Genomic DNA, 18,607 nt, shown 5'->3' on the forward strand with positions numbered 1-18,607 from the left:
CCTAGAGCACAAAAATGTCACATTCACTACCCTGCAGTCAAGATAAGCAAGAGATAAGATAAGACAAACCTTATCTTATCACGCAGAAGCAATGATCACCGAAACGGAAAATAGAAGGACCGAGCATTAACAGTTGACATAACCAATCACACAGAGCAAAAGCAGTCCGGCCGAATCCTTTGGTCTCGCGTTAGTTTCGGCATTTTCTCGTGCTTCTGTGCGAGCCAATCGACGTCTTGTCTGATCGCATTATCGGTCGAAGCTCGCCCTACAGACCCGAAAATGCAGCGCAGAGGCACGGAAGTAATCATAAGCATTCGTCGAAAGGATTCGAGTCTGGCTATAAATATCTTGTGTTGTCCTGCTTATGGTTAGAAATATTCATCATCAACAATCTCACAAATACATCATTTTCAAGACTTACAAACTAAAATTCGCGACGCTCAACAACTTCTCTCTACTTACACTTACTACATAACCCACCAATCACACTCACAATGACTGTCAAATTTATTGAAACAGACGGTGGTAAGCTCGCCGTTGACATCGCTGGCGAAGGCCCGCTTGTCATCTGCTCCCCCGCCATGGGAGACTTTCGCGACGCATACGAGGCTCTGGCTACCGAGCTTCGCCAATCTGGCTACCGAGTCGCTATGGTTGATCTCCGAGGTCACGGCGATAGTAGCACTACTTTTAACCGCTATGGCGACGAAGCCACCGCTGACGATCTCATTACCTTGATTGATGCTTACGGTGGAGGACCCGCTGTCTTGGCCGGGGCTTCTCTATCTGGTGCTGCTGCTACGATCGCTGCTGGAAGCCATCCCGAAAAGGTTGCTGGCCTTATTCTCTTGGGAGCATTCCTTCGTCCCGGAACTGGCAAGCTTGTGGCTAGTCTCTTCCGCCTGTCGATGCGTCAGCCTATCGGCCCTATGATCTGGAAGTCATATGCCCCTAAGCTCTGGCCCGGTCTTGGTGATAAGGTTCAAGAGCGAGTTGACAGAACCATCGCAATGTTGACAGGCCCTGGTCGCTGGAAGGCATTCCACGCTACACTATCTACCGACCACGCTGTTGTCGCACCGTACATCAGCAAAGTCAAGGCTCCAGTATTGGCTGTCTATGGAGATGCCGATCCTGACTGGGCTGACCCTATTGAGGAAGCTCGCTGGGTCGCGTCGAACTTTGAGGATGGCGAGGTTGTTGCTGTCAAGGGTGTTGGACATGCGCCTATGATGGAGAGGCCTGAGGAGGTAACACCGGCTGTACTCAAGTTTTTGAACAGGATCCGGGAGAGCGGTGGTTTCAACCGCGCTTGAGGATGTTCAACCTACGAGATGGATTTTTTGACTAGCAGCGGACGCAGGGAAAGTGATCGATACCATGGTGGGGCTATACAGAGGCGACCAGTTTACAAGTTCATGCTTAATACGATATAATGCTATAAATATCAGAGAGTATTTCCACTCTTTACTACACAATTCTCCACTTGCTAGCAACAAGTGATCAAGCCAATATAAAATCTGTAATTGAGCTCAGCCCTGTAATCGTAATTAAGCAGAGGTTGCTTCTAGAGACCGCGAAACAATGCATCAAGACTCGAGGATATTTGAATGAGTTCTTCGTCTTCGAAAGGACGACCGACCACTTGTATACTTATTGCTTGGTTCTCGACAAGGCTGGGGTCATCTTTAACCAGTGCATAATTAGCATCCGTATGTGTAGTAACATAAGGGTCTTACGTACAAGTCTCGTGGTTGGGTTTATCGTAGGGATTGGTGTCCAACGGTACGTATTCCAAATCAAGAGGATCCTGCTCAGAGCTGACCTTGAGTCCTGGTATCGGCAATATCGCAGAAGGATAGTCGATTAGGTTGAGGAGCGATGTGTATCCCCAGTATGTATTGAAGTCATGAGGATAACCAACGCCGGGTGCCGGAGGACATATCAAGACGTCGATAGGACGGCCGTCATTGGCTGTTTTATCCCATGCTGCCAGGAACTGCTCTTTGTAGTCTCGTACCTTGGCACTCAACTACTGATAGTCAGACTAGAAGTAACAAGCTTTTGTGTTTCGACCTACCTGTAGAATCTCTGAAGCGGGAAGTTTCCGAACATTGAAGACCTTGAGTAAGTCGGCAAACGCTGGGATTATGGGCTCACCAGACTCTTCAAGTGCAGCGACGGTCCCATCAGCTCCACCTTGATAGTATATGTCGAACTTGAATCATATCAGTCATTATACCGGGTTAGATAAGAGGTACTTACGGTGGTCCTCAAAGCTTGCCAGCAGTCGAAGGGCGGCTTGAAGTCAACAACTTAAGACAAAAGTTAATTATAACATCCTTAGTTCGCAACAAATCTGGACTTACCCTCGTGTCCAGCTGCTATCAGGAGCTGTTGGGTACGCTCCAATGCTCGAAGAATTGGTGGATGAGGCTTCACCACACCATCCCATTTCATCAGCCCAATCCTCAGCTTCCCTTCTGGGGCGTCGATCCTCCTCCATGGAGCAGGCGCGCAAGTCACATCGAATCTGTTGTGAGGATGAGCATTGATGACTCGGGTTAGTAACTCCATATCCTCAATGGAGTGACAAATAGGTCCAAAGGACACTTGAATCAGACTCTGACCAAGGTCCGGCATCCCACCTTTTGGGATTCGTGCAGCTGTTGGTTTGAGAGCATAGAGTCCATTGAAAGCAGCTGGTACACGAATCGATCCGCCGAGATCAGTCGAGGGCGTGAGAGGTGTACCCTTCATAGCTACCAGGACAGCGTCGCCTCCAGAACTACCTCCGGCGTTCAGGTCCCGATTAGAAGGGTTCAACGTGCGACCCCAGAGGTTGCTGACCGTCTCGATTGCCATAGCTGATTGAGGCATGGTGGTCTTGCAGAAGAATATGGCGCCTTCATTTCGCAAGGCAGCAACGACGGCGGAATCCTGGCTGACGATATTGTTCCTGCCTGAGACGAAAGCCATTGTCGAAGCATGGCCTGCAACGCAATGGATATCCTTAGCAGCGAGAGTGAGTGTAGGTAAGGGATTGTGGCTGGTAGATAGCTTACCTTGAGAGCGATAGGAACACCATGCAGTACACCCTTCAGATGACCACCCTTCTCTAGCGCTTCATCAAGCTCTCTTGCTTGTGCGAGGCCTTCTTCATAGAACCATTCGGTCAGGCAATTGACCTACTGCCATTAGACAATTACCATTATGTAGTTACATTACTGACCAGTTGATGCGCGATAGCAGCGCGTCCAGCAAATGCTTCCAAGAGTTGCACTGATTTCAGCTCGCGAGTCTCAACTTTCTTGACTATTTCTGTGGCTGTGAGTTCCGTGATTTTGAGCTGCTCTTCAGTGAGCAGGCCGCAGATGTACGGCACATTGGTGATATCTTTGAGGTCTTGATACTGATTGACATCTAATCGCCAGCGGTTAGGGATGGAGTTAAGCACTTTAGCTTGAGATTCCTCGGCAATGTCTTGCCAATTCATCGTATGCGATCGAGACCAGATGGTGTTGTGTATGACTTCGGCTGTTGCGAGGGACTGGTTGGTAATATGTGAATAAGGGTTCTTGAGAGATGTTGTGTTATTTAAGGATTATCACAATACATACATCACGGTTCCCGGCGCATTGCAGGTTGTCTTGTATGTAACGTTATGAACAGCCAGCAGCGGTGGGCCTAGTCCTCAACGATTGGTAAGATCATGGCGATTACGTTGCTTATGTTTCTCCACATCGGATGACCAGCTTATGTGAAAAGGAACTCCGTGGAGGTCAAAACGAGCATAAAATTAGTAATTTACGTTTCTTTAAGACTTAAAGTTACAGTATTGGATTATTTATGCCTATCACCAACAACTTTAACTGAATACATGATCAACGCCAACGCCTGACCCACCGGATCCTAACCCACGATGCATCCCTCAAGCCGCGCTGCCTAAGATCGTCTTCTTGACGTGATTTAGAGCACTTCCGGCACGTAACCAGGCAAGCTGGTGCGTATGATATGAGTGATTCAGCTGCGCCATCCACTCAGTCCCATCCCTATTCACCACCTTCATCGTAACTTGCTTCTCCGGCTGAAGCGCATCGCCATCAACGTCCAGTAAACTTATTACATCACCCTCCTGTATCCTGTCATAGTCTGCTGGGTCTGCAAACGTCAACGGAAACATCCCCTGCTTCTTCAAGTTCGTCTCATGGATTCGAGCAAAGCTCTTTGCGATGACTGCCACACCGCCCAAGAACCTGGGCTCTAGCGCAGCATGCTCCCGAGAACTACCTTCGCCGTAGTTGTTGTCACCAATGATACACCATCTAATACCAGCGTCCTTCATTGTCCTCGCTGCCTTGTGAACGAACTTGATGGTACCGTCCGTAGGATCTCGTGTCTTGCCAGTCATGCTTAGTGAACTGGCATCAGGGAGGAATCCATTCGTTGCGCCGAGGAGCATGTTATGACTGATGTTGGACAGATGACCGCGATAGTTATACCATGGCCCCGCGGGAGAAATGTGATCGGTGGTGCACTTTCCTGAGACCTTGATAAGGACTTCCATGTTTTCTGCTTGGCCTGGCTTCCAGGGCTTAAAGGGCGTTAGAAGTTCCAGGCGATCGCTGCCTTCATCGATGGCAACTTTGTAATCTGAGGTATCTTCTAAAACAGGTGGCTGGAACAGATCGCTACCAGCGATGAAGCTTTCTGGAAGCTCGTTGGCTACAGGTGGTGTGAATCGGAAGTGTTTGGAGCTGCCGGACTCGTCAATGGGAATGGTGTCGTGCATGGGATTGAAGGATAAATCGCCGGCATAAGCGAAAGCAGTGGCGATCTCCGGAGATGTGACAAAGGAATGTGTCGCGGGGTTTCCATCATGGCGACCAGTGAAGTTGCGATTGAAGCTGGAAATGACCGAGTTGTCCTCTGCTCCAGCAACATCCACGTCCTTCCTGTCCCACTGCCCAACGCAGGGTCCGCAAGAGTTGCTGAGAACAACAGCTCCAGCCTCCCTTAGACTAGGTAGGATACCGCTCTCCTCTGCAGTTGCACGAATCTGTTCGCTGCCAGGGCTTACCATAAACGGTGTTCTGGGCCGGTCGATGCCTGCCTTCTTGGCCTGTTGAACCAAGTCGTAGACCTTCTCGAGATCCTCGTATGAGCTGTTCGTGCAGCTGCCAACCATGCTATGGCTGATCCTAGAGGGCCAGGAACTCTCCTGAACTCGTGTCTTGAACTGGGACAAGGGATGTGAGAGGTCGGGGGTGAAGGGGCCGTTGATGTGAGGTTCAAGCGTTGAGAGATCAATCTCAATGACCTGGTCGTAGTAGTCCTCACTGCCACGGTCGGCAGTAAGCAATGTCTCAGTAAAACCGTCAGCATAGCGTGCGATATCTTCTCGCTTAGTCGCTGCAAGATATCGTGCCATGGCTTGTGAGTAAGGGAAGATGCATGATGTTGATCCAACCTCAGCAGACATGTTGCAAACAGTCGCCATGGCTGTGGCGCCCAATGTCTCAGCACCCGGACCGAAGAACTCGATGACCTTGCCCTTTCCACCAGAGACAGTAAGAATGCCAGCAAGCTTGCAGATGATGTCCTTGGAAGAGGCCCATCCCGACAAGCTTCCTGTAAGCCGAACTCCCAAGACCTTCGGACAGACAAGCTCCCATGGCATTCCGGCCATCGCATCGACAGCATCGGAGCCGCCAACTCCAATACCAAGAACACCCATTCCGCCAGCGTTAGGAGTATGTGAGTCTGTACCAATGAACAAACCACCCGGGAAAGCGTAGTTCTCAAAGATAGTAGTGTGTATAATACCCGCACCAGGTTTCCAATACCCAATACCATATTTCTTTGCGGCACTGCTCAAAAAGGCATAAACTTCGCGATGATCACCCGCAGCGCGCTCAAGGTCTTTCTTCGCTCCGTACTCTGCCACGATGAGATGATCACTGTGAACGGATGTGGGTACTTGGACTCTGGGCAGACCAGCGCTGATGAATTGAAGAAGAGCCATTGTCGCTGTCGCATCGTGGCAAGCAACGCGGTCGGGTCGTAGGCGGAGGATTGTCTTTCCTCGCTCTATTTGGTCGAGGACCCAATCATCGTTGTCGTGGATTAAGTGGCTGTAGAGGAGCTTTTCGGAGAGGGTTAAGGGTCGTTTATTAGCGCCTTGGACGCGGCGGAGGGATTCGAGTCGCGAGGTATAATCAAGAGCATTGTACTGTGACCCAATTAGCAATTGGCATCAAGAGATGAGAAGAGTTACTGACTGGCTCAAGAGGACTCAATGCGACATGAGATGAATGCGTCGCTAAGCATCGTCGCGCTTGTGCCAATGGCCGTTGTCGGGCGGCGCAAACCCGTCGCAGGCTAAGTCGTGTTACTGTGAGCGCCATTCTTGCAATAGTTGCAGAATATGCATAGCAATTGGCGTCAAACAATTCTTTGCCCTTGCATGGTAATCGGCATGTTTTTATTTGTTATCGCACAAACCGGTCCCTACAAATCTTCATCTGGTAGCCAAGGAAGCTTGGAGTAGTCCGCACCCCATTTCTCGCCGCTGACGGACTGCTCCGTTCCCCGCAATTCACAGTATCGCGATACAGCACCCAAGCTCAGAAGCCTGGGTTTGAGTCCGTTCCAAAGAGGTCTAGATCTTGATTGTCATTAAGTGGAAAGCTCCAGGTGAAATCGGATCTGTTGAAGTCCTCTAGGAACATTTCGATTTCCGGGTCGAATCCGCCCTCAATTGACGGGCAGTAAAATTGGTCTGGGTTGTGTCCAGCATCCAGGTCCAGGTTTTGCCACGCTGCATTTGTGTCAATCGCCACTGCTTGGCCATTCTCGTCAGAGAATTGAGGCTGATTCTGAGTTCCGGTTGCTTCAATGTCGGCTCCGTCTCTTGGTCTACCGGAAGCGGTTTGCTGTAGAGATAGTCGCGGAGCTTTGTTAGATGCATCCGCCATGTACAGTCTCTTCATAGTCAGGTCTGCGACTGAGCCAAAGCTGGCTTGACCACTTCTTGCGGATGGCCACCACTCGCCGCCGATTGTGAGGAGGGTAGAGCAGCTTCGCAAATTCTTTGACATTGTCTCTGGTGATGCTTTTTCCCGAACAGCTTGCGACGTCCAGAATGAGTAGATCAGGGTCGCGCCAGCTGCAAAAATATTCTGTACCGCCCTCCATCCAAAATGAAGGCCGTGAAGATCATGGAGCCGTTGATAACCGTCTAGAATACCAGCTGCACTATAAAAGCAGACTTGAAGCGCCTCTGAAGCGGGTTGCCGAATGACCTGGGATGGTTGGAAGAGTAAGACCATCGTTGTATGGTACTTCAGTCCGAGCTTTATCTTCCAGACTTCCCGTTGTCGGTTATCAAGACTGGGATACTCAAATGCATCGTTTGAGACCTCCTCCCACCAATTTTGCAAAGTCTGCTGAATCCTGGTCTGTTGTTCCGTGGGATTGTCCGGCCATGGGAAGAAGCTAGAATCACCGGGCAGGTGATACAGGTGAAGCTTAATATCGGACACGATACGGTCCAATCTGAAATGGTATGACGAGTAATGGGTTACTGCAGTTACGAACGATGGCGGAAGTGGCCCCTGCATATTCTCGTCGGGATCCGATAACGCTTCTGGTATCTTGACGTCGAATGTTTCGTCCCTGAAGCCAAGCGGCCTTCCCTGTATTGATGAAATGGACCTGACACAGTCAGCATGATCTCAAATGTCCGAGCTTGTGCAGCATTACCTATCCAGGGAGTATATCGTAAAAAAGGTGAAGCGTCTGACTTGCAGCATAGCAAAGTCGTCTGGGTTCGGCTGGCTTTGTTCCCGATGTATACCAGTCTCAACGCAATATGCAAGCCCAAGATGCACCAAAGTCCACAGGTTGACCTCTGCTGGCGTAAGCATACCATGCATGACTAGCATCATCAAAGATTGAATTGAGGACAAGGTAATATGTGCAAAACCTTCCTTCGAAAAATGAAGGGCAGCACGGTAAAAGCGTTGTGGCGGAAAGTCGTAGTTACGTGAGCGCACCTTGACCAGGGCACCGATGTTGAAGACCATAAAGAGAATAAAAGCAACCGATGACATTGTGACGCCCTCCTCATTGGAGACTCGGGGGACTACCACTCTTCCGTTCCATCGAAACGGTGGCATATTAGCAGGCCATCCGTGAGAAGAGATATCGCATTCCAGAATGCCATCAAGGCAGGAATATATGGCTTCAACGGCACTGAATAGAGAGAGGGGCTCTAGGAAGGGGAAGTCGGGATGGATCCAACGGATGTATGCGTGTATCAATACGAGAGCATTATGCTTTGACGGTAGTTCCTATCGATAGTTAGGGTACATCGACGCACTATAGGCGGAGGGACTGACTTGTTTCAGAAGATTGTAAAGTTCTCGATGATACTTCCTGTTTTGATCTTGCGCAACGACATCATCACTCCATTCAAGCTCTCCGGCATACTTATCCCCTTGGGGGCCCTGGGGCGTGGACTCTACACTCGGCGGGGATGCTCCGATGAGGTTTGTGAAGAGAAGCCCCGAGCTTGAGCCAAGGTAGTGTTTTTGAGGTGAATCGATATTGAGAGAAAGCATGCCCAGGTTGACGGCGACAGAATGGGCGCGTTCTGGAAAGGATTCATCTTGATCAGATTGTCCCGACGCCTCTGCTGATCGCTTGCGTGAGACTGTTGTCACTGGTGGGATTGACGATGTTGAGACGTCTGCATCTTCCGGGATCCTCTCATCTTGGGAGGGTGCTGTTGGATCAGCCGAAGCATCAACTTGAGGGCCAGACCGGAGGTCTACGTCTGGTAGACGCTCTTTGATGATGTCTTCCAACCATCGTATCCTTTCGCGGGCGGCAGAGACGAAACTTGCAGGTATCAATGAACGCTCTACGATATCGTGACGCGTACTCACTTGCGAGGAATGACAACGTCAGAGTTCTGGCTGTCCACGTCTAAACAGACCTGCCCGGCCTTCGCGCAGTTGGTGCAAGCAGGTACTTGACCATCGCACTAACAGGAGCCAAGGAGAAGAGGACTTTAGTCTGGAGGGTACTGAGAGCAGGGAATGGTTCTCACCTTGATGCGACGGACCCGACAGCGTCGACAGGCCAGGCGGACCTTTTTAGGTGCGTTGACACGCGTGGCCATGGGAGATGGCAGGTTTACAGGGGTCAGTCAAGGGGGAAGACGTGGTTGGCTGTTGTTGCTGAATGTTTGGTGAAGCTGACAATTGCTCAAGATGACAGTGGATGACCCCGCTGAGAGATGCGTCACGTGTGTGAGCCACCAGATGAGCTACCCAACTTATCGTCGACATTCTCTTGCAAGACGACAGTCTTGATATAAAAAAAAATGCATTTGAACTTTCCATATTTACCCGAGTAAACGCTGTTAATAACTGCTTCTTGTGAATATTCCCATTGCTCACGACCGGGAAGTTTGGTGGAGTTAGTAATGATGCTTACCAGACGAGCGGTATATCATTTTCGAAAAAGGTATAAATACGTAGCTAATAGTATCTCCTAAGAAGGTTTTAATCAAAGAAATTCCTCTCATCTTGGCTCTAAGGCGAGATGTTCTCAAACATGGTTGACACCGGTATCAGGCTCCTTGCATCCGACAAACTCGGATGATTGACCACTTGAAGCTGATGAACATAAGTACACGGAATTGGCTCAGCCAGTCTTCTGGCACGTTCGATTGGACTAATTGATGCGCTGTTACCTTGAAGGTCCCCGCCGTGAGTGATATTTGCCCGTAGCAAAAATCCTTGTAAATGAACAGTCGCCGACTCTTGGATTCCCCTAATCGGCGAACAGACAATCCGCCGACCAAAACTGAGGTACCACGATTTCCGAGCATTGCCCTTTAAATGTGATACGGGGAACTGACTGACTTCGTATACTCTTTATTCATTCTCTTGATGATATTGTTGAGATTAACGAGCCATATACTGGGCCTCACGAATCGAGAACTTAAGGCCACATACAGCGGACCGGAGGTTGTGAGACGATGACCCTCCATTCAGCACACAAAAAAACCACAGGGGATACCAAGATCAAATATCCATTTTGGTTTGGCGGTAGTGCCAGCGCTTTGGCTGCTTGCGTCACTCATCCTCTTGATCTTGGTACAGTAACATGTTTTCTTGACGTTGAACGGAGCTAATCAAACTTACCAGTCAAGGTAAATTTTCCCATAATTCATCTTTTACTCAACCAACTCACGATAGACTTGGTGTGCAGGTCCGTTTGCAGACACGTACAGTGAATGTGGCCCCGTCGTTTGCTTCGGCCGTCAAGACCATCATCAGTGATGAAGGCTTACCAGCCTTGTACAGTGGTCTAACAGCATCAATTGTGCGCCAACTCACCTATTCGGGCATTCGTTTTGGCATATATGAGGAACTCAAGTCGAGGGCTGGTCCTGCTCCCAGCAGTCACTCTCTCCTTGCCACTGCGTGGTGTTCTGGATTCGCGGGTGGAATTGCTGGTAACTTTGCCGATGTTCTAAATGTGAGAATGCAGCACGATGGGTCACTTCCATCTCACCAAAGGCACAACTATCGTCATGTCGGCGACGGAATGTTGCGAATGGCACGGGAAGAAGGTATCGGCGCCTACATGAGAGGATGGCTGCCTAACTGTACACGTGCTGCGACCCAAACGGCAGGGCAGCTTGCAAGCTATGATATCATAAAAGGGTGTATCATCAACTATAGCCAGTCAGATGAGTCACCCGCAGTACAAGCTGTTTCCGCGTTTCTAGCAGCCGTAGTTGCGGTGACTATCACGAATCCTCTGGATGTTGTCAAAACAAGGGTCATGTCTTCTATGTCTACAGCAGGGACAGGTATGGTAGTTACTGCAAGGGAAGCGTTCCGGGCAGAAGGGGGTACTTGGATCTTTCGAGGATGGGTACCGAGCTTTTTACGAGTTGGACCGTAAGTATGTCAGCAATAGTACTTCACAAGTTAACCGCTAATGGTATACAGGCATACGATGTGCATGTTCGCATTTTTGGAAATTCAACGAAATGTCTATCGAAGGATATGCATTTGATTTTATATCCGACTTGACACGAATGAAATTCCAGTGGCGTCAATGAAGTCATGCTTATAAATTCCCGATGATTATAACATGAGGCACAGGTTGAACATTGATGTCCCAAATGGAAATATAACCACACTGAACACTGTTCCGCTACAGATAAAATCGATGTATGATCAGACTGGTTTCGGGGGTTCCCCAAGGCCTTCCTACCAGTGGTAGTAGAGCCGAGCGGTGAGGGGACATGAGGCATTGGAGGCTTCATCAGCAGCAAAAATACTAGAGATGTCGGATTTCCGTTGTACTTTAGGCGATCTATGCTTGTAAATGCTGTAATCAATTTAGACCGTCAATTCATCATTGACCGGCAGCCCTCCATGTTACTCCTATGGAGCTCACGCTTCCAGCGCAAGGAGTAGTCCGTTCCGCTCCAGCGCATATCTGATCGGGCTAGATCCACCAGATATGGACTGCTCCGACGACCGCCACCGCTGATCGGGATGGTTCCATGACCGACGCGCCGCTGGAGAAATGGGCTCAAAATATTGACTAAAAGGCCCAGAAAGGACTGTTCTGGGCCCACAAGCTGAAGAAGTCTTCCTATCCTTCCAGTAATGATCTCTCGTTCAATAGGTATCACGCAGCGAAGAAATATGGCGACCCAAGTTCTCACCAAGTCCACCAAAGCTGAGCTGTTCCCAAATGGCGGCTGGGATACCCACCACCATATCTTCGAGCGTATGTTCTCTTGATGTCATACCTTTGAAGGCCTCGATTAACACTATACCCAGCGTCCACCTTTTCCTATAGCCCAACCCGTCATTTGACGCCCCCAGCCGCAACAGTCCAGTCCTTCAAGACCTTCCGACAGAAACTTGGCATCACCAATTCCGTGCTTACCCATGGGCTATCGTACGGTGATGACTGTACTTCGCTCAAGACTTTCGTCACCCAGCTGGGAAAGTCTAGTACATCAGGCGTTGGTGTCATTGACCCAGAGAATACTACTGATGACGAAATACGAGATATGCAGGTCGCAGGAATTTGTGGTCTTCGTGTGAATCTCTATCACTATAACGCGATGGAAGACGTAGAACTCCAGAAAAAGACTCTCCGTGCGTACCTTGGACGGGTAACACGTTTGTCACTTTCTTGGAGTCTCACAATGACAACAATCCGAACCGACTTCTGGGACACTCTGGCGACGTTTGTGCGAGAGGAAGTTGCTCCAACAGGTCGGCCCCTCATCACAGATCATTTCGGACTACTCAAGGCGCCGAGTATGCTTCCAGCTCAGTACCGACAAGACCCAACTCAACAGCCAGGATTCGCACCCATTCTACGACTCGTCAAAGACGGTCTTCTCTATGTGAAACTCAGCGCTCCATACCGCGTCAGCGAGCAGAGTCCACACTACAGCGATCTGAAGTTCCTTGTACGAGCTCTTGTTGAGGCGAATCCACGACAGGTCATTTGGGGTAGTGACTGGCCGCATACCCCGAGGATGAAGGTGCGAAGTCATGAAGAAGCTATGAAAGAGACACCATTCTTGGAGGTAGATGATGAAGCGTGGCTATGGAGTTTGCGGGAGTGGTTGTCGGACCAAGAATGGCACATGTTGATGGTCGATAACCCAAAGAGATTGTTTGGCTAGATAGAAACCGTAGATACACTTGCGCAAATACTTAGAACAGAACAGAATGAACATCAGGTCGAGGTTTATATCTATATCTACTACTTGTCATCATTAATTACCCCTAACAGCCTATTACATGCTACTGCAGGGGGGTGGTACAGCGCCTTGAAGCTGCATTTGGTCTGAGTATATGCAGCAGTAATTGGTAATCTCATGTGTGAGGTCTATTTATCTTTACGAATAGTACGGATCAAATCTCCCATAGCCGCGCCATTCCGAAGCTCCGCAAACATCTTCTCATCAATCTCAGCTCGCTCTTGACACAAAGCCACGACCTGCTCTATCAGAGAGGGGGGGACGGAAACAACACCATCAGCGTCTCCAACCAAGATATCACCCGGGTTTATCCACAGATCACCGCTGAACTGGAGCGGAACATTGATCTCGGAGGCCCGGGTGAACGTGTTGGATCCCAAGATAGATTGACCTTTGGAAAATACCTGCACCTAGTTAGCTCAACTTTAGTAAGAATGGGGAAACAATACGTACAGGGAACTTGAACTCTCTATGCTCGTTGACATCCCTCATTCTTCCATTGATGACAACGCCCTCCGCACCCAGATACTTAGCGCGAGTGGACATGAGGCCACCCCAGCAAGCAGAGGCAACAGTGGGAGGCTGATGGATATACATGACTCCACCTTTCACATTATGGTCGACGAAGTGCTTGTCAAGCTTGGGTGCTTTTGTATCATTTGCCTCAACCATCTTCACCGTGACAGCTGGGCCGAAGATACGGGTCTGCGAGTCGACAGACCGCAATTTTATGCCATCAAGAAAGCCCCCTCTGGGATGCTTAAGCTTGACCAGCGCATCTCCAATCTAGAAAATGGTTAGGGGAGTTGGAGCTGGAATACTTGCGGGGTTTCTCTTACGTCGCATGATGTAAACTTGCGCAACAGCTCGCGGGCTTTGGATGACATGATGAATTGTTTCCGTAAAATGAAGAGCCAGTGGGAGCTTGGCTTGCGAAGGTATGCTGAGAAGCCGATGCTTAGATGTTTTGATTCAAAGCTAAGAGGACAGCTCCGCGTTCCGCCCAGACTGAAAGACGCGCTAAGCCCCCATGGGGAAGAATTGAAATGGGCTGGTTCCTATTGGTCAATTCCTCCAGGAGGACTCTTCCGTCTCACGGAGTGCTCCTCGAGTCCAGACACTCAACGAACGAGTCTGGGGAAATGCGGGGTATGAACTTTGGGGAATGGGCTGGGGAAGTCCAGCATTAGACTTTTTGGCAGTGGTTAGCTCAAGGGACTAGCGAAGAGGCGAAATTGATATAAGGATGGACTTGTGCGCTCGAATTAACTTCGATAAAGCTCACAGCAAAGTTTTCAGCTTGGCTTCGAGACATCCGTTCAACCAAACAGTTCTTGGATCATCTTACTTCAGAATGACTGTCGCCATGACCGAGCAGAAGCAAGAGCTTTCCCTCTCGTCGGAGCACGTCGATGAGATGCCAGTCAAGGCTGAAGAGGCCATTAGCAACGGACTTTGTATGACGGATGAGCAGTATGATGCCAATGAGAAGAGTCTGGTACGCAAGTTGGACTTTACTCTTCTGCCCATGGTCTGGCTGCTTTACTTCTTCAATTATCTCGACCGAAATAATATCGCGTGAGTTCTCGCGAAGTACTGCGGAAACTTGGTAGCAATCACTAACAATCTTCAGACAAGCACGTCTCAGCAGCTTTGAACAGGACCTTGGTCTCAAGGGTAACCAGTTTAATGTTGCAGTGTCGATCCTGAACGTCGGATACATGCTTATGCAACTCCCCAGGTAAAATGACACCTTCACGTTCGAAGCTCAAAGGCTAACGCATATTAGCAACATGCTCCTTACTCGAACCCGCCCATCGATGTACATCCCAGTCTGGACTGCTTTGTGGTCTATTGTGTCTGCCGCTACTGCTGGGGCTGGTACTTACACTCACTTGATCGTCATCCGATTCTTCCTCGGTATCGCAGAAGCACCTTTCTTCCCAGGCATGTCTCATCCTTCCGCTGAACACAAACATATCCACTAACTTCGAGCACAGGTGCCATGTTCCTGCTCAGCTGCTGGTATCCTCGCAAGGAGCTTGCCCTTCGAACCGCGATCCTATACTCTGGTGTTCTCCTCGCCACCGCCTTCTCAGGTCTCATTGCCGCTGGTGTTCTATCAGGACTTGAGGGCGCTAGAGGTATGGCTGGCTGGCAGTGGCTATTCATCCTCGAGGGCGCCGGAAGCTTTGTGGCTGCTATCGTTGCCTTCTTCGTGCTGCCTGACTTCCCTGGACAAAAGACTGGAGCGATGAAGTGGCTGCTTTCGGACGATGAACAGAAGGTGGCTGTTGAGCGTATCAACAGAGACCGTGTCTCTCTTCCAGATGCTGATCACGGTGTCTTTGCAGGCTTGATGATGGCTGTCAAGGATCTCCGAACTTGGGTCTTCGTAAGTCCGGCTGTTCCAAAACGCCTCATGACAATGCTAACAGTGAATAGGTCATCATGCTTACGGCCAACCATAGTGCCTATGGCTTCAACAGCTTCTTTCCCACCATCGTCAAGGGGTTCAAGCTCGGCAACACCACCCTTACCCTCATTCTTACTGCCCCTCCTTATCTCATCGCCACGGCCACTGCCTTCGCCACAGCATGGTCCAGCGATCGTCGCAAAAACCGAGGCTATCACATCGCCATCCCTCAGGCAGTCGCCTGCATCGGCTTCATCATCTCCGTTGCCACACTCAACAACGCCGCTCGATACGCGGCCGCTTTCCTTTACATCTGCGGATGTTTCTCATCCAACGCGATGGTCTTTAGTTGGGCTAGTTCAACTCTGAACCAGACGCCTGAGAAGCGAGCGTGCGCCACTGCCATCATCAATCTTCTCAGCCAGCTTGGTAATATCTGGAGCCCTTATTTCTTCCCTGCTAGTGATGGACCGCGCTACATCAAGGCCAATCTGCTCATGATGGCCTTTTCGGCGCTTTCGGTTGCGACTTGTGTGTTCATGAGATTTAGCTTGCAGAAGGCGAACAAGAAGCTTCGCGAGTCTGGTGATGGTATCAATTTGTTTACCCTGTAAGGTTTCAGGTTATTTCATTCGAACATGTCTGGTTATTCGGTATCTCGAGATTGAGCAGCTTTAAATGGATAACAAATAAAGAGCTTTTTGCGGACCTTTGACGAACAGTGTATGGATTAAGATTCGGGTGTCGCATCTCTTCCCAAGCGGATTAAACCATTCATGGCTGTCTTCCGCAAGGCTTAACATTCCCAAATTTTCAGTGATTCCAGGCCTAATCTCGGATAATTCATGAAGCCTGGTTCGGCTAAGGTGAATATCAAAAAAGGCACTAACTGGCTAGTGTCTGGCCTCTTTGGCGAGAAGGACTCGGGGAACCGCTCACTGAGGTTCTCCCCCCGATATCCGAGGGCCGCGCATCCACGAGTCAGCCACGCTTGGCCATTTTCATCATGGGGCAAAAGAAATGTTTTGGTTCTATTGCTTCCAGTGAAATGGGGAATGTTTATACCTCGAGCTTTCTTGTTGGTGCTGTATACTGGCCTTGTCACCATCCGACAACATGCATATCCTCCAAAGACAGCCCATCGACGTCGAGTCAACGCTAGCGTCATTGACTCTTGCTGAGAAGATCTCTCTTCTTTCTGGTACGTTCTTAGTCATCTATAGTTTGATCTGTAATTGTTAACACCTAACAGGTTCCGACTTTTGGAATTCTCAAGCCATATCATCTCATGGCATCTCTTCAGTAAAATGCACTGACGGGCCCAATGGTGCCCGAGGAGGGAGATTCTTCAACCCTGTTCCAGCATTATGTATCCCTTGTGGAACTGGCCTTGGTGCAACCTGGAACCCGGATCTTCTCTATTCAGCAGGTCAACTACTGTCTAGAGAATGTGATGCGAAAGGTGCACATGTTTGGCTAGGCCCTACAGTCAATCTGGTCCGTGGACCCCTCAATGGTCGCGGTTTTGAGAGCTTCTCTGAGGATCCGCACCTGAGTGGTGTATTAGCCACGGCAATAATCAATGGAGTTCAAAGCAGGGGCACAGCAGCAGCCCTGAAACACTTTGTGGCCAATGATCAAGAAACGGCCAAAATGTCGACGGATATATGTATGTCAGAGAGGGCGTTGCGCGAGGTTTACCTCAAACCCTTCCAGATGGCAGTCAGGGATGCTAAACCCAAGATTGTTATGTCTTCATATAACAAGGTCAATGGCGTACACGTGTCAGAAAGCAGGAAGCTTCTGAAAGATGTATTGCGAAGTGAGTGGGGTTTCGACGGTCTAGTCATGAGTGACTGGTAGGTAGTCCACTGCTTATTATATGACCGCAAGCTAACTCTCTAGGTACGGCACATATGGTTGCACCGATGCACTCAATGCGGGCGTGGATATTGAGATGCCAGGTCCCTCAAGACATCGCGCTGACAAGGCCTTGGTGGCAGTCGTTTCAGGCAAGGTCAGTCGCAAGACGATAGACGAGCGAGCCAGAAAGGTTCTCGAGCTTGGAAATGCCACTGCTTCAGCTCGAGTATCGACGAAAGAGTCAACTCGTGACTCGCCTGAGGACAGAGAACTAAACAGGCGACTCGCGACGGAGAGTCTTGTGCTTTTGAAGAACTCAGACAAAATTTTACCCATCAATCCTCAAGATTGTGAAGATATCGCGATCATTGGACCAAACACCAAACTTCCTGCAGCTTGTGGTGGAGGAAGTGCGAATCTACGACCATATTATACCAGCTCGGTCTTTCAAGGAATCAGCGACCAACTTCCCTCAAATGCAAATGTGCATTTTGAACCTGGGGTATTTGGTCACGTCTTGTTGCCATATTTCACAGGTAACCACGTCACGGATGAGAATGGGTTGCCTGGTGTCTCTATCTCTTTCTTCAATGAGCCTGAGTCAGCGTGGCAAACAAGGAAGCCATTTGACCAGCAGAGTATACCCGATACAACATATCAACTAATGGACTATGACCATCCAGAAAGGGGTGGGACGTTCTACATGTCCATGACTGCGTACTACAAACCAGATATAGAAGGTACCTATGAATTCGGTCTCGCCAGCTATGGAGTCTCGAGGCTCTATATAGAAGAACATCTGGTCATCGACAACGCTACATCGCAGACCCATGCCGGGATGTTCTTTGGCCATGGATCCAGAGAAGAGCGTGGAACATATGATATGAAGGCTGGTAAGACATATCGACTGCGCGTTGAAGCTGGTAGTGCATCGACTTCAATAACAACAGGCGGCTCCTTCATTCCCATACCAGGTGGAGCATGCCGCCTGGGCGGTTGTCTCAAACTTGATCCCAAAGAAGGCATAAGACGTGCTGTCACAGTTGCAAAGAAATGTAAGCACACTTTCGTTATAGTCGGCCTCAATGCAGATTTCGAAAAGGAGGGCAAAGATCGAGAGTCTATGAGCCTACCGCCGCATGTCGACGACCTTGTCTCTGCGGTGCTAAAGGCTCAACCGAACGCTATAGTGGTGACTCAAGCTGGAAACCCGATTGAGATACCATGGCGACATAAGGCGAAGACTATATTGCATAGCTGGTACGGGGGAAATGAGGCGGGCAATGCAGTTGCCGACGTGGTCTTCGGCAAGGTCAATCCCAGTGGCAAATTGCCTATCACATTCCCGAGCAGACTTCAAGATGGACCGACTTTCTTAAGTTTTGGAAGTGATAACGGAAGGATATACTATTCCGAGGACGTTTTCGTTGGGCATCGCTGGTTTGATGCTCGGGGCATTGAGCCAGCCTTCGAATTCGGGTAAGTTTACTCTATTGACCTTCAAA

General features: G+C 49.5%; 9 protein-coding genes across 9 annotated transcripts; 5 read left to right on the forward strand and 4 right to left on the reverse strand.

Moving 5' to 3' along the window:
• Positions 1–406: 406 nt before the first annotated feature.
• Positions 407–1,319, forward strand: FOBCDRAFT_324204 (Alpha/Beta hydrolase protein; the record flags this gene model as incomplete). Its single annotated transcript, XM_031192349.3, has 1 exon — positions 407–1,319. The coding sequence occupies exon 1, from the start codon at positions 498–500 to the stop codon at positions 1,317–1,319; it is 822 nt and encodes a 273-aa protein (XP_031031195.2). The 5' UTR covers positions 407–497.
• Positions 1,320–1,570: 251 nt separating this feature from the next.
• Positions 1,571–3,499, reverse strand: FOBCDRAFT_245040 (amidase signature domain-containing protein; the record flags this gene model as incomplete). Its single annotated transcript, XM_031192350.2, has 7 exons — positions 1,571–1,689; positions 1,747–2,035; positions 2,084–2,221; positions 2,269–2,318; positions 2,373–3,015; positions 3,069–3,191; positions 3,236–3,499. 7 exons carry the CDS (start codon positions 3,497–3,499, stop codon positions 1,571–1,573), a joined length of 1,626 nt encoding a protein of 541 aa, XP_031031196.2.
• A 435-nt stretch (positions 3,500–3,934) lies between these two features.
• Positions 3,935–6,410, reverse strand: FOBCDRAFT_281205 (aconitase family-domain-containing protein; the record flags this gene model as incomplete). The annotated part of the gene is made up of 2 exons (XM_059611596.1): positions 3,935–6,235; positions 6,285–6,410. 2 exons carry the CDS (start codon positions 6,408–6,410, stop codon positions 3,935–3,937), a joined length of 2,427 nt encoding a protein of 808 aa, XP_059468046.1.
• A 219-nt stretch (positions 6,411–6,629) lies between these two features.
• Positions 6,630–9,190, reverse strand: FOBCDRAFT_281206 (uncharacterized protein; the record flags this gene model as incomplete). The annotated part of the gene is made up of 5 exons (XM_031192352.3): positions 6,630–7,719; positions 7,768–8,357; positions 8,406–8,907; positions 8,955–9,052; positions 9,119–9,190. The coding sequence occupies 5 exons, from the start codon at positions 9,188–9,190 to the stop codon at positions 6,630–6,632; spliced, it is 2,352 nt and encodes a 783-aa protein (XP_031031198.3).
• Positions 9,191–10,054: 864 nt separating this feature from the next.
• FOBCDRAFT_147520 (mitochondrial carrier domain-containing protein) lies at positions 10,055–11,103 on the forward strand (the record flags this gene model as incomplete). The annotated part of the gene is made up of 4 exons (XM_059608262.1): positions 10,055–10,177; positions 10,224–10,228; positions 10,275–10,985; positions 11,037–11,103. The coding sequence occupies 4 exons, from the start codon at positions 10,055–10,057 to the stop codon at positions 11,101–11,103; spliced, it is 906 nt and encodes a 301-aa protein (XP_059466166.1).
• A 641-nt stretch (positions 11,104–11,744) lies between these two features.
• On the forward strand, positions 11,745–12,745 carry FOBCDRAFT_147854 (uncharacterized protein; the record flags this gene model as incomplete). The annotated part of the gene is made up of 2 exons (XM_031192354.2): positions 11,745–11,829; positions 11,883–12,745. The coding sequence occupies 2 exons, from the start codon at positions 11,745–11,747 to the stop codon at positions 12,743–12,745; spliced, it is 948 nt and encodes a 315-aa protein (XP_031031200.2).
• A 199-nt stretch (positions 12,746–12,944) lies between these two features.
• FOBCDRAFT_170515 (ribonuclease E inhibitor RraA/Dimethylmenaquinone methyltransferase) lies at positions 12,945–13,785 on the reverse strand. Its single transcript, XM_031192355.3, has 3 exons — positions 13,663–13,785; positions 13,277–13,609; positions 12,945–13,227 (listed from the first exon to the last, which is right to left on the reverse strand). Exons 1-3 carry the CDS (start codon positions 13,708–13,710, stop codon positions 12,952–12,954), a joined length of 657 nt encoding a protein of 218 aa, XP_031031201.1. The 5' UTR covers positions 13,711–13,785; the 3' UTR covers positions 12,945–12,951.
• A 392-nt stretch (positions 13,786–14,177) lies between these two features.
• On the forward strand, positions 14,178–15,853 carry FOBCDRAFT_245045 (major facilitator superfamily domain-containing protein; the record flags this gene model as incomplete). Its single annotated transcript, XM_054707494.1, has 5 exons — positions 14,178–14,401; positions 14,457–14,564; positions 14,613–14,743; positions 14,824–15,218; positions 15,269–15,853. The coding sequence occupies 5 exons, from the start codon at positions 14,178–14,180 to the stop codon at positions 15,851–15,853; spliced, it is 1,443 nt and encodes a 480-aa protein (XP_054563469.1).
• Positions 15,854–16,245: 392 nt separating this feature from the next.
• Positions 16,246–18,585, forward strand: FOBCDRAFT_245047 (glycoside hydrolase superfamily; the record flags this gene model as incomplete). The annotated part of the gene is made up of 4 exons (XM_031192357.3): positions 16,246–16,326; positions 16,377–16,440; positions 16,492–17,098; positions 17,145–18,585. The coding sequence occupies 4 exons, from the start codon at positions 16,246–16,248 to the stop codon at positions 18,583–18,585; spliced, it is 2,193 nt and encodes a 730-aa protein (XP_031031203.3).
• Between the last annotated feature and the right edge of the window lie 22 nt (positions 18,586–18,607).

Source organism: Fusarium oxysporum, chromosome XI (assembly GCF_013085055.1).
Source record: "Fusarium oxysporum Fo47 chromosome XI, complete sequence".
NCBI lineage: Eukaryota > Fungi > Ascomycota > Sordariomycetes > Hypocreales > Nectriaceae > Fusarium > Fusarium oxysporum.